At 41.7% G+C, this 14,525-nt stretch overlaps 1 protein-coding gene and 1 long non-coding RNA gene across 9 annotated transcripts in view; one reads left to right on the plus strand and one right to left on the minus strand.

Annotated features, from left to right (window-relative positions):
- JPH1 (junctophilin 1) overlaps nt 1-4,561 on the plus strand; it is a 117,249-nt gene extending 112,688 nt beyond the window's left edge. For 3 of the 8 annotated variants that reach the window (XR_005290858.2, XM_043507696.1, XM_038388413.2), the window contains 2 exons: nt 1,954-2,049; nt 2,219-4,561. Coding sequence is in view for 6 of the 8 variants with exons in the window: in XM_043507696.1 (XP_043363631.1) it covers nt 1,954-2,034 (81 nt within the window). In the remaining 2 variants the exon portion in view is untranslated. Of the gene's footprint in view, nt 1-1,953 lie in introns of all 8 variants that reach the window. The other 5 variants (XR_005290859.2, XM_043507697.1, XM_038388414.2 and 2 more) reach the window with 2 other exon arrangements.
- LOC122458655 overlaps nt 4,560-14,525 on the minus strand; it is an 88,508-nt gene continuing 78,542 nt past the window's right edge. Inside the window, exons 2-4 of the long non-coding RNA XR_006278764.1 lie at nt 10,162-10,301; nt 6,385-6,476; nt 4,560-6,242 (exon numbers count right to left, since the gene is read on the minus strand). This is a non-coding gene — a long non-coding RNA (uncharacterized LOC122458655). The remainder of the gene's footprint in view (nt 6,243-6,384; nt 6,477-10,161; nt 10,302-14,525) is intronic.

Raw genomic sequence — 14,525 nt, forward strand, 5'->3', positions numbered from 1 at the left:
CTCACTTCAGCCCTGCCCTGCAGCCCCCACACCATAATTCAGCTCTCTCAGCCTCACCTATGCTCTTCTTCGGGTTCTTCACCCTCCCCAGGCCTAAGAGGCCTGCAGTGGGGTCACCTCTCCCTGTTCCCAGGCTGGCAAGGAAGCAGGCGCCCAGGATTGACAGCCGGAGCGCTGCCACCTGGGGCTGAAAAAAAAAAAAGCCTGAGCTTTGAGAGTTCTATCATGAGTAAGGTTTAATTTTACTTAGAAATCATGTCTGTCACAATAAATTCTCGACAGTTGCCAAGCCTGGTGTCTGTTAATTGTTAACTTCATTTCTCCAAGACTAAAGTCCCCTGCAGCTACCATCTGTAGTGGATTCTATTGTGAGCCCAGTGTACTATGTGTACTATGAGCCTAGTCCTTGAAAACACTTATTACCAGGCCTACTGCTCATCACTGTACACACTGTTTTCATTGTCTTGAATGAAACTATTCACAGTAGTAAGCTCGGGGCCTAGTAGTAAGTGTTTGCCTGTAATCATCTCAAAACCACTTTTAATACTATTTGATGTGATATTAGCACAAATACTGTTCATTTAAGACAGGTTTTGCCATTACGGAATTCTACAAACAGTTCTGAACCTGTATCATTCCAGGGATTGTATGGCTGATGTCAATCATAGCCATTAAATGTAGCGGAATTTTACAATAGATGACGTTTGCAGTAAGTCAATAAATTCTTGTTTAATATTTAATTAAATCTGGTTATCCCTCTTGTGATCTTAAAAGTGATAGTCCCATCAACAGGTCCAACAATCTTGCCCTGCTCAGGTCTTGCCTTTTTGTGTGGATCATTTGTGTTTTCCATAGGAATGAATTTTATAAGGGGTGTGGTTTTCTTTGTTTTTTTACTAGCAGTGGAGTATGCATTTTTTTAAAGTTAATTACATGTAAGTCTGAGTAAATATGTCAAAAATTTTAAAAGGAGAACCCAAAAACAGCGGCATCTCATCTGTTAAATGTATTTTCCAAACTATTCATAAGTGAGAATCTGTACAAATTATATCTTTCTGGGCACTGTTAAAAAAGCAGCAGTATACATCAATCAGAATCTTTGGTCATCTATTTCATGTAAAAATGAAGAAATTATGCAAAGATTAAGAGTCAGCTCTTTAATAAAATTTAGATTTCGCTTGGGAGGCAGGGGTTGTTTTGACTTTTACATTTCTTTATGAAATTGACCGCCTCCATTTATAAAGTAAGGGAATTTTGCCATCAATGTCTACAGGAGCAGGAACAGGTCTGTAATTCTGCAACTGTTAAAATTACAGTTTAAATATTTATAAAAGATTTCTGGGGGATCTCTATCATCTCTTTTTTATTAGCCAAACTACCTGCGGAGGGAAGGGAAAGAGGAAATTCCAGTGAGAGTACTGCTAGTGCCAGGGTGTATTATTTTACATAACAGTTATATTTTCTACTTGAAAAGAGGTTGGAGTCTATGAAGAGGCCTGAAGTAGGGAAGAGGTGCTGTACTGTAATCTTTTTTTACTACAACTGAAGTTCAAGTTTTGTTTTAAAAAACTTGCAAAGTTTTTGTCTTGCACTATTTTGTTTTCTTTGGACAATCACAGTTCCCAGAAAAACAACTTAATCCCGACTTGATTAAACCAGTATGATACCACATTTAATTTCACCTGCATTTACAGCATCCATTGCATTTCTCACACATAATATTTAGCACAGCTGAATGCCAGAAATAATGAGTTTAAATGTTTTGTTTATCAGGAGTAGAGTCTGTACCTTTAGGGGTGATTAATCTTTCAGAGGCAGGTTTTAAAAGCTCAAGACAAGGTCATGATATATATTTCCTGTTGTGTCATTTAGAACATGCATTATGTTCAGGCTTGCATGACTTTTTCCATTTTTAAAAAAATGTAATCGAAACCCATTTTATTGTATTTTCAGGGTCCTAACTCAGTCATGATTGCCCTGGTAATGCTGTTGAATATTGGTTTAGCCATTCTTTTTGTCCATTTTCTAACTTGACTGGAATTAGAGAAGGTAAGAAAGGTCTTGTTTTTATAGAAGATCACCATATCCAAATCAGTTTGATTCCCCAGTTCAAATTATAAAGATTTACAAACTTTTAATGTTCCCTACTTTAATTTTAGCTATGCCTGAATGTGATTCAACATAGTTACTTAATGATATAATTGTTTTGACCCTTCAGTGAAGTCATGACAACTAGTGGTGTTAGCCCACAATTCTCTGCAGTTGTCTCATCAGCCTTTTAAATGGCACCAGTCGTACTCAGACACAGGGAAGGAGGCTTGGAATTAGGATGGGACACAAGAGAGATGACACTTGGAAAATTCAGCCAGGGGCCTGATCAGTTTCTCTGCTGATGATTTGTGGCTTTGGGGTCCTCTGGAAGCTGAAGCAAGCAGCCATGTTGGAAAACAACAACAAAAATCTGCTGAAGCAGCCCAACCAGTGAAGTGCATTGGCTACTCCATCTGTTCCAGCAGTGTGTGACTAAACTGGAAATGTACGGAGCTGCACTTTTTGTTGATGGAAGCTAACAGCTGCCTTATTATTTTACCGTCTGATGTTTTTAGTAGGGAGATCGGAAAATGACTGCCAGAGGAATGTGGTCAGAGGATTCAGTTGCTGTGGAAGTGATTCCAGCATTCACTCCTATCTCATTAGAAGAAATAGTTAGCAGCATCACTCACCAGTCTTATTCCATTACCTGCTGCTTTTAACATCTCCTGCAATGGTCGGGGAGATTGAATTTCATTTGCTAGTGCATGATTCTGTTTTCGCTGTTGTTTAAACCTGATGTATAGCCATAATATAGTATGTAGAGCAACCTGGAGAAATGTACTAGTTGCATCTAGCAGCAGAGAAGCTAAACTCTGTTATACATACAGTATATATATTTTTTTATCTGAAGGTACAATTCTTGAAACTTGTTTTCATAAATTATTAAGGTTTAGCAGGTAATATACAGTAATGGCAAAGTTTTAAGCTGTCCTTTATAGCTTCCAAAAAATGCTCAAATGCTTGTGTCAATAGCAAGCCAATTTATAATACCATGAGAGTCTTCAGGGAGTACCAGTACATTAGAAAAAGGAGGCAGAATATCTTGAGAAATAGGATTGAAGTTTTGTGTGGTTTTTCTCCAACACCAGTGTTGTGGTAATCAGTTATTTGAATGATTATTTTTTAATATTGGGATTTTTGCCAGCAGTTAAAGTCAAGTCTTATCCAAGTGGACATTAATGCCAATGAAAGCTAAGCTAGTTACTACATACAAAATTACTATTAATTTTAAAATACTAGCTTTGTGTTGAATACATTCAGGTAGAGCGTTTAGATCCACTGAAATGATTGTTTAATCAATTTGATGCCTTTAATGTCTTTAAAGTCCATAGATAATTTTACCTCAACAAAACAAAACAAAAAAAGAAAGAGCCACAGAAATTTTGATTTGGAACATTTGTCTTAAGTTGTTTTATAGTCCTATGTTATGCTGATGTGATCAGTGTTTTTTCATGTGCCATTACACTGTAATTACTGTACCCTGTATTACTCAAAAGCATGCTTCTTTACTTACAGAAGTTTATGTGGTGTGATCATTTTAAATTAAAATATTTACTTTCAAATCAAAAATAGAAAAGGGCTTGGAATATGGTTTATTTTATCTCTATTAGAAAAGATTTCATAATTTTTAGTTTTTGAACATGTTTGTAAACTTTGTAATTGTTTGCATGGTTTAATGGAGAAGTTTCTTAAAAACGACATTAGGTATCTTTTGTTGCAGCACATAAAGTAACATAGGTATGGAATGAATATTGTGTAGCCTGATACAGCTCAGTGCAGAACAGTAACACTGTGTTTTATGCAGAAGTATGTTGAGAATCCTGTGGTTTGACCAGTGTCGAAGAAAGCAGAAAGAGAGCAAATGAAAATAACTGGTATATTTATTTATTTTTAAAAATAAGTAAAATCATGTTTTACTTTTAAATTTAAGAAAGTAATTTTTAAATGAGAACACATTTTAAAGTTACTGTAAGCCTTGCTGTAAGGGATAAATACTCCTGCCCACCCCATGTCTCCTTACAAAGAGGACTAATTTTGTAACTGACATTTAATTCTTATTCAATGTTTGTTTAAAATACTTTATGCTCTGAAAATAATGGGGTAAAAATCAGCTTCTGAAAATGTTTATAAATTTAAGCATGTTAGTACAATTTATAAATATGTATGATTTATAAGCTTTTCTAAAACAAAGCTCAAAAATTGTTGGTATTTTTCTAAAATGTGCACAGCTGTATTTTACATGAAAGGCTATTTATAATTGGTTGTTATACTGTATACTACATTTCAGACAGCACATGAAGCCTGCCAATGTACTTAATAATGTCACTTTGTCTATTTAAAGTTTCTTGCTGTGAAAAAAGTGAACTCTTTATGTAGGAGTTTCTCTATTTATAAAAGTCTTGAACCCAAAATGTATAATGTACAGTTTCCACAACTGTATTTGCTCTAATAAAACATTGGTTATTAAGAGTTGCAGGTGGGTTTTTCTGTTCATGCGAACAGTATACTGCAGATATTTTTCCTGGAAAAATGTCTTCTATCATCTGCCAAGAGAATGGGCAGAAGCCTGACTCCTTGGAAGTCCATAGGAATTTAGCCTTTGTTTTCAGTAGAGTCAAGATTTTACCCAAGGAATGTATCACTTCAAAGTGAAAGAAAGTTAAAACTGGTGGATAGCTTCCTGATATAGGTGCTCTTCCTTTCTCTTCACAAATAGGATTTTTATGTATTTTTACACAGACTAAACACAGCATATAAAACTCCATTAAAACCAGCAGGGTTGTCTAATGAGTAGGTCACTACAGAGTTTTACTCCCTCTTAGTTGTTACCAATTGGTGCTGAGTTTTCAGGAGCTTCCCTTTAACAGAAATATATATTTTAGGAGCAGTTGCTCCTGTCTATGTTTTGAATTAACTCTACCTTTATAAAGCTGCAACAATGTCTCTTGTCTACACAATAAACCCTTCTCTAAAAAGTTTAACAATGAAAAAATAAGTTTCTGGATATAATGAACAGAGATACATATTGTCAAACATTTTTGAAATGGATAGATCTCTGAACCACCTTTTATTCCCCCACCACTTTTTGACCACACAATACTCTTCATATCTTCAAAACTGATTAAAGTGACATGAAGTATTTCTACAGTACTGTGAATGTGTCGATGTAATAATTCATATGTAAATCCCCCCAGTAACAAGTGAAGGATTTAGGCAGCAGCAGAGGAGAACGTGTTTGCTTGATCACATTTAAACTACAGTAGCTTTCCCTGCCTAATTCTCAAAATTCAAGACACCCTTTGAATCTGGAGATGAAGAGGAACTTTTTCTACAACTATGGGAACAGAATGACATTGTTACAGTGACATCTTTTCCAGCTATGAGCACTTTATTTGTGTAATTACATTGTATGAATTTATCTAATTACACAATATATTCAAGCATAAGCTTGTGAGCTACAACTGACTTCATCGGATGCATTCACTGTAGCTCACAAAAACTTATGCTCTAATAAATTTGTTAGTCTCTAAGGTGCCACAAGTCCTCCTTTTCTTTTTGCGGATACACACTAACACGGCTGCTACTCTGAAACCGGACAATATATTCAATGTCCACAATACAGAGATACTATCATATGGACAGTTTTGAGTCACCAAAGACTGTCAAAGTCTTAGTTATCATGTCTTCCTAGCACATACAGTTCTTTATTCATTCTCTGCTCCTTTGTCTATCTTCCCGTCAGATAAAAAGAAACTAAAGAGACTCCCACTCTAGTGGTGGGACATTGAAAGAAAAAGTGGATTCAATGTGAACACTGGCCTGTGGGCTTACACTATCAAAACCATGCTCTCAAATACATAGCATAAGCCATTTCCATAACAAGCCTAGAAATATTTATTTACACAAACATTGACATGTATATAATGATACTATGAAGTAGCTAAGAACTATAGTAAAGTAGGCTATACAATAAGTTATTCTGATAAGAGTAACAAGCCTGCAGGTATTCACTCTGCTGTAGAGTCATTAACATTCTTCGTTACTGTATATTAATAAGATATGGTTATGAAGGATATAAAAATGATTCAGTAGCTCACTGAGTCAGAGAAGATGGCACAGTACATTGTCCTCTTATCGAAGGTCAGCCACTAAACAAGGAGAAAATGAAAGAAGATTAACTAAGCCTTTAAGAAATAACATTTTCCAATCCTCTGGTTTAATATTCACAGAAACAGTGAAGAGGTTGAAGAACAGAGAGTGTTAAACAAAATAAGGGATTGGTGTGCTAACCTACTGTAGTTGAGACATCTGCAGCATCCCTCTCAAATTCTGCAATGCACAAATCCTGGTGTTTTTCTGTGCAGAAAACTTGCAAGTGGTATCTGCAAACAATACAGACATATTAGCACTTTATGGGTTCCTCTCAAGGAAGTGAATGGAAAGCAGGTCTATTCTCCCTAATACTAGGCTTTTAATGGGGACAGCCCAAGGAACAAATGGGATTGAGGGAGGAATAAAAAACTTTACTTCTGTCTGCCTTAAGGGCTTTATACTGCTGCCCATAGTACCTAAGCATCTTCAATGTAAAAATCAACAACCTAGTCCCTGGGGAAGTTCATAGAGTCTCTGCCACTTTTCCCTTTTTGGGGTAAAAGCTCTATGTGAAGGAGTTTTTTGGTTCTGACCATTTAGATTTCATTGATTTACTTTTTGTTTAGGTTCATGTGTTTCAGGCTAATGGGGGGAGGGTTGGGTGCAGCAGAAATTACTGTTGTGTTATTCTGATGGTGGAAAGGGCTTTTTGAAGAGGAAGATGTTCCCTAAAGAGGCTAGTCTCCTATGAAAGCTTGCTCCATGCTTGTTCATTTTTCTTTCCTTATGACTAATCTCTACTCTCTCAAATTGAGCTGAGAGCCCAATAATTCTCTTCTCTGCACCCTCCCCCCCCATCATTCTCCAAGAAGTCAAATCCGTCTCATGTTAGGTATGCTATTTAGCCATGCTGGGCCAAATTCACTGATGACATGACAAATGGAACTTCAGTTACTGCACTGGAAATGTATGTGTTTGTGTCAGTGGCCCAGTCTCCCATTTGGCTCATTTTCACACTCTAAGGCTGTTGCTCTGTATGACTGTATCCTAATTTTCAAACCTATACTTAATTCATTCAGTCTCCCGGTAAGGGGACGTGGCCCTCTGAGGGGTGGTGGGGCACCAAACCACCTCGCTACACACACTCTGCTGGGTTGGCCAGTCTATGGCCCAGACCTTCAGACAGGGACTGTGCAAAATAGTTCTAGGTAAGCCTAAGCCCTGGGTCAGGGCAGGGCAGCAAACAAACAGTCAGAAGCTCAGGCCCGCAGGCAGGGACTGACCAAATAGTTCAATAGCAAACCCCAGGCTCCTGGCTTTGAGCGACCAGGGAGAGGGGGAGACTGCCACCCGCTAGGTGGGCGTGGGGGGGGGACACAGGCCCACCCATTCCACTGCGTCCCAGCCTGGGGCCCTAGCAGCAGCAGAAGACCCACTGCTGTGTCAGTGGAGATCCTGGCCGCAACACGCAGACATTGGCTCTGGCAGTGCTGCAGCCAGACTAGGGTCAGCTGCCCCCAGGCTACTTCCATACTCCCCCTCGTAGGGTACCTGGGTCAGGGTGATGTCCTCAAAGGGTTCCAGCACCATGGGTTTCTCTGGGTAGCTGGCAAGGAGTAGGCTTGACAGCTCCTCAGTGCACCGGTCGGCATTGGCCAGTCCAGCCAGTCCTTGGGTCGACCGTGGATTGCCGGGGTCACCCAGGCTGGAGCCAGGCCACAGGCATCTAGCCTCTCTGGCAGCTGCAGACCAAGTGAGCTCTGGGGTTGGGCTTTTATACTCCCTGTCCTGCACCTTGACCTCTGGGGGACGGGTGCAGGATCCACTGGCTCCGCCCACTTTGGTGTCTGGGGAGGTTCCTCCCTCTGCAAGGTGGTGGGGCACCATACTGCGTCGCTACACTCCCATATAAGATTAGTAATTTGAATAGCTACTGTAGTCTTTCCTTTGTGATAGTATACATGACTGAAACCTCTGTGTACAGAGGCTGCAAAAGGCAGATAACTATTCCCAGTGAAACCCTGTCACCTTTATGAAAAATCTGATATTTGAATTGTGAGGTCCACTACAAATGTCCTTGATGAGATCATGAGGAAGAATGGACAGATTGCTGCAGCTGACTCCCAACAGGGAAGACTAAAGAGTCCTCTGGGGAATCTTGGTTTACGTTGGTCTGTGTGCTGTGATCATTATTTTTTGGACTTGAGAAATGAACACATGAGCTCCTGGGAAAAAAGTACCCTGTACTGCACATTCATTCTTGCTCATTAGAGTGGGCTTCCACAACCCTATCCTTCCTCCATCCCTTGCACCCGATTTACCAGACTACACTAGGAAAGGTAGAGAACCATATAGTGTTTACATGTTACACTTGTAGCTTGTGAGTTTAATATAAATTAAAGAGGAGCAACAAATAGAGGAAAAACAATTTACTGTTTTCAAGCTGCCTTTAGGAGACTGGCCTCTGGTTTTGTTGTAATTTAAATCAAAGTTGGGGAAGGGGCAATGGTGCTCTTTTTATGCAGAAGATAATTAAAGCTGAATTCCAGATTTATAAAATACACTGCATGGTATTTCCATGACCTGGTCTCCCCTCTGATACAAACCAGTGAATTCAGGAGAAGATATGTCCCCTTTTCTAATCATAGAATATCAGTGTTGGAAGGGACCTCAGGAGGTCATCTAGTCCAACCCCCTGCTCAAAGCAGGACCAATCCACAACTAAATCATGTGCAAGCTGTATTAGTTTCACTGAAAAACACCATGTAAAGGATATATAAAACTGCAAAAATATAACTCACTTTCACTGAGATTTCCTTTATCAACCTCTTCATGTCTCCCTCACACAGATAAATTAGATAGGGGCCTAAGCCACGAAAGGAAGATTGGGAACAAGGTTTTCAAAACTAGGTGCCTCAGTCCTCAATTAGGCCCCTAAGTAGCCTGATTTCCACACTGAACATGTAACAGGTCCCACTGAAGCAATTTTGAAAATCAGAATCCTAACTTCAAGCACCTGTTCTTGAAAATTTTTGCCCTGAATTTGAAACACTCCGAAGTTTGCAGTGTTTAGCACTGGGTGCAGGGAGAGGGGTTAGTTTCAGCCATAACAGCAATAGGGTCCAAGTGCAAAGTTTTGATCCAGAGTTAGATTTAGATTCTAATTCAAAACATACACAGAACTAACCCCTCTGAGGATCTGGAGTCTTGAGACCATACACAGCAAACTATTTTTATTAAATACAGTTCAGTAATCAAATTTGTTTGCAATAATCCTGGGATAATTACACCACTGTGCTCTGTAGTTGGGGCCCTTTATTTAACTTTGCTGCTATGGTATATTTGGAGGCATTTTCCATAGGATTAGAATACCTCTGAAAGTATCTGGTATTTTATTTACTATACCTAGCTCTTATAGAACATTTTATCCCAGGGCTCTCAGAGCACTTTACAAAGGGAGATCAGGATCATTATCTCCCTTTTACAGATTCTAAAACATGGAGGTGAAGTGACTTTTCCAAGGTCACACCAAAGGCAGAGTCCCAATCCAGATCTCTATCCACTAGGAAAAGATGCTTATATAGTCACATTTAGCTGAGAAATTGTGTACCACACAACAGCCTGCATAAATAGTGGTCAGTGCCTTCTATTTTACTTGTGACCACAGTAACTGATTCTGCTTAGACCAATGTTTGTGAAGCCTTGACAATGCAGGGTCTACTGCTGTAGGAAGAGCAACATGAGATGAGTAGCAATACCATTTCACAGGGGCTAGACTTCAGCGATTTAAGTCCTGTAAAAAGCAACGCAATTGGTTTGATTTACATTTACAGTAGATAGTTTCAGTACTTTGCTATCATACTGAAGGGACAAATTCACAACACCATTTCCACAGGCCTCCTCCACATGCCCCCAGTTGTCTGTGAGCTCAAATATGTGGTTATACATCTGAAGGGAGCAAAGCAGTTGGCTCACCACTAGGTCCTTCTTATGGCCATGCATGAAGTAGCAGCTCTCCTCCCGACGATGGCTCTGGGCCTGTGGTGGTCTATTTCTTCCTGTGACTTGGCTCTCCGGCCAGGTCACTTTAAAGTCTGTCCCCTTCCAGAGTCGGCCTTGAACAAAATACAAGGATGCAAATAAACTGAGTTCACCGGACACAGAGAATGATTCAAAGTGCATCAGCAGCTGGCTCCCCCTTTCCTCAGGGAGGGACTGTCGGGCACCGGAGGAGCTCCTATCTTCATCCAGCCCCTCTCTTCAGGAGATGATCACTGAAGGTCTATTCTTTTCTGTAGGCTGCCATCAACTGAGCTGGGGCTCTCCCTCTTATGCTCATCCCTCCAATCCTGACATTTCTCAGAGGTACAATGGGGTGGAGCCACCTGAGCCAACATTAGATAATTAACCCCCTGTTGTCTAGTGGAGAGAGTTGTATACCCCATCACGCACCCTCCCCATTGAGATGGCAGCCAGAGAACTGGGCCAACAGACTGTTCCCTCCACACACTCTTCCTAGGGGTGGCAGGGGAAAAAAATCACCATATGTTGAATCTGGGAGGTGTAGAGCTGGAGAGACTGGGGGTTCATTTTTTTCATGTCATTTAACCACCTCAAGGGGACATGATCAGTGACAAGGTTGAATGGATTTTTCTAAGAGGTGATATCAGAGAGAGTCCACAGCCCATTTCACAGCCAACCCTTCCTTTTCCAACACGGACTATGCCCACCCCCCACCCAGGACCCGTTCGCGGCTCAGGAAGAGTGCTAGATGGCTCTGCCCCTAGTCCCACTTCTGAGGCCTTGGTTTGCAAAAATGACATCTTTTGAGAAGTCAGACATGAACAGGACAGGTTCTTTGCATAGGGGGGGCTTTCAATGTCTGAAATGCCTTTTTGTAGGCATCAGACCAGTGAACTTTCTTAGGGCTGGCCTTAACTAGGCTCTTGGGGAGTATGGGGGGCACTATCCCCAAAAACGCTGGCATGAATCCACAGCATTAAACTACAAGCCCAAGAAACCTTTTGACCTGTTTCTTCTTGGTTGGGGTAGGTCATATTTTGAGGGGATGGGCTTGGTTCACGAGGGACTGGACCTGGCCTTTCCTGGTCTCTTCTCTTCCAGCCTTACACTTTGTAAGGTTTGCAGCTAGCCCAGTGTCTCATAGGGACCAAACTATGGCAACGACTTCTGCTAGGTGTTCCTCTAAACTTTGGCTGTAGATGACTATATGTAAATCTGCTGCTAGATATGAGCCATGTGGTTGAAGACTAGATCTATGAGCTGTTGGAACATTGCTGGATTACCACAGAGTCAAAGTCATAGTCCTACAATGATACAGGCCAAAGGACAGGAAAAGGCTGTTTTCTCTGGTGATTCCAGTGTGAGTGGGATCTGCCAATATCCCTTGATTAGAGCTAACACTGTGATATACTGGGCTGCACCCAGACAGTCTAATAATTCATCCACTTGGGGCAGGGGTAAGCACTTAATTTGGAGAGATCTTTTAGAAAAATCAACACTATGCAAAACCGGATAATGCCATCCAGTTTTGGGGACAAATATAATTGGACTTTGCCAGCCACTGCAGGATTCTACCTCATACTGAGAAAGAGGGACGATCAGTGAGTTATCTCAAGTGCCTATACACAAATGCAAGGAGCCTGGGAAACAAGCAGGGAGAACTGGAAGTTCTGGCACAGTCAAAGAATTATGATGTGATTGGAATAACAGAGACTTGGTGGGATAACTCACATGACTGGAGTACTGTCATGGATGGATATAAACTGTTCAGGAAGGACAGGCAGGGCAGAAAAGGTGGGGGAGTTGCATTGTATGTAAGGGAGCAGTTTGACTGCTCAGAGCTCCGGTATGAAACTGCAGAAAAACCTGAGAGTCTCTGGATTAAGTTTAGAAGTGTGAGCAACAAGGGTGATGTCGTGGCGGAAGTCTGCTATAGACCACCGGACCAGAGGGATGAGGTGGATGAGGCTTTCTTCCGGCAACTCACGGAAGTTACTAGATCGCAGGCCCTGGTTCTCATGGGAGACTTCAATCACCCTGATATCTGCTGGGAGAGCAATACAGTGGGGCACAGACAATCCAAGAAGTTTTTGGAAAGTGTAGGGGACAATTTCCTGGTGCAAGTGCTGGAGGAACCAACTAGGGGCAGAGCTCTTCTTGACCTGCTGCTCACAAACTGAGAAGAATTAGTAGGGGAAGCAAAAGTGGATGGGAACCTGGGAGGCAATGACCATGAGATGGCGAGTTCAGGATCCTGACACACGGAAGAAAGGAGAGCAGCAGAATACGAACCCTGGACGTCAGAAAGCAGACTTTGACTCCTTCAGGGAACTGATGGGCAGGATCCCCTGGGAGAATAAGATGAGGGGGAAAGGAGTCCAGGAGAGTTGGCTGTATTTTAAAGAATCCGTATTCAGGTTACAGGGACAAACCATCCCGATGTGCAGAAAGAATAGCAAATATGGCAGGCAACCAGCTTGGCTTAACAGTGAAATCCTTGCTGATCTTAAACACAAAAAAAAGAAGCTTACAAGAAGTGGAAGATTGGACAAATGATCACGGAAGAGTATAAAGATATTGCTCGGGCATGCAGGAGTGAAATCAGGAAGGCCAAATCACACCTGGAGTTGCAGCTAGCAAGAGATGTTAAGAGTAACAAGAAGGGTTTCTTCAGGTATGTTAGCAACAAGAAGAAAGTCAAGGGAAGTGTGGGCCCCTTACTGAATGAGGGAGACAACATAGTGACAGAGGATGTGGAAAAAGCTAATGTACTCAATGCTTTTTTTGCCTCTGTCTTCACGAACAAGGTCAGCTCCCAGACTACTGCACTGGGCAGCACAGCATGGGGAGGAGGTGACCAGCCCTCTGTGGAGAAAGAAGTGGTTTGGTACTATTTAGAAAAGCTGAACGAGCACAAGTCCATGGGGCCAGATGTGCTGCATCCGAGAGTGCTAAAGGAGTTGTCAGATGTGATTGCAGAGCCCTTGGCCATTATCTTTGAAAACTCATAGCGATCAGGGGAAGTCCCGGACGACTGGAAAAAGGCTAATGTTGTGCCCATCTTTGAAAAAGGGAAGAAAGAGGATCCTGGGAACTACAGGCCAGTCAGCCTCACCTCAGACCCTGGAAAAATCATAGATCAGGTCCTCAAGGAATCAATTCTGAAGCACTTAGAGGAGAGGAAAGTGATCAGGAACAGTCAGCATGGATTCACCAAGGGCAGGTCATGTCTGACCAACCTGATTGCCTTCTATGATGAGATAACTGGCTCTGTGGATATAGGGAAAGCGGTGGACATGATATATCTTGATTTTAGCAAAGCTTTTTATACAAAGCTTTAGCAAAGCTTAGAGCAGTGCCTCAAGGAATCAATTCTGAAGCACTTAGAGGAGAAGAAAGTGATCAGGAACAGTCAGCATGGATTCTCCAAGGGCAAGTCATGCCTGACTAATCTAATTGTCTTTTACGATGAGATAACTGGCTCTGTGGATGAGGGGAAAGCAGTGGATGTGTTGTTCCTTGACTTTAGCAAAGCTTCTGACACGGACTCCAAGAGTATTCTTGCTAGCAAGTTAAAGCAGTATGGGCTGGATGAATGGACTATAAGGTGGATAGAAAGTTGGCTAGATTGTCAGGCTCAACAGGTAGTGAGCTCAATGTCTAGTTGGCAGCTGGTATCAAGTGGAGTGCCCCCAGGGTCAGTCCTCGGGCCGGTTTTGTTCAATATCTTCATAAATGATCTGGAGGATGGTGTGGATTGCACCCTCAGCAAGTTTGCAGATGACACTAAACTGGGAGGAGAGATAGATACGCTGGAGGGTAGGGATAGGATTCAGAGGGACCTAGATAAATTAGAGGATTGGAAGAAAAGAAATCTGATGAGGTTCAACAAGGACAAGTGCAGAGTCCTGCACTTCAGATGGAAGAATCCCATGCACCTCTACAGACTAGGGACCGAATGGCTCGGCAGCAGTTCTGCAGAAAAGGACCTAGGGGTTACAGTGGACGAGAAGCTGGATATGAGTCAACAGTGTGCTCTTGTTGCCAAGAAGGCCAATGGCATTTTGGGCTGTATAAGTAGGGGCATTGCCAGCAGATCAAGGGATGTGATCGTTCCCCTATATTTGACATTGGTGAGGCCTCATCTGGAGTACTGTGTCCAGTTTTGGGCCCCACACTACAAGAAGGATGTGGAAAAATTGGAAAGAGTCCAGCAGAGGGCAAGAAAAATGATGAGGGGACTGGAACACACGACTTATGAGGAGAGGCTGAGGGAACTGGGATTGTTTAGTCTGCGGAAGAGAAGAATGAGGGGG

This window comes from Dermochelys coriacea, chromosome 2 (genome assembly GCF_009764565.3).
Source record: "Dermochelys coriacea isolate rDerCor1 chromosome 2, rDerCor1.pri.v4, whole genome shotgun sequence".
NCBI classification, from domain to species: domain Eukaryota; kingdom Metazoa; phylum Chordata; order Testudines; family Dermochelyidae; genus Dermochelys; species Dermochelys coriacea.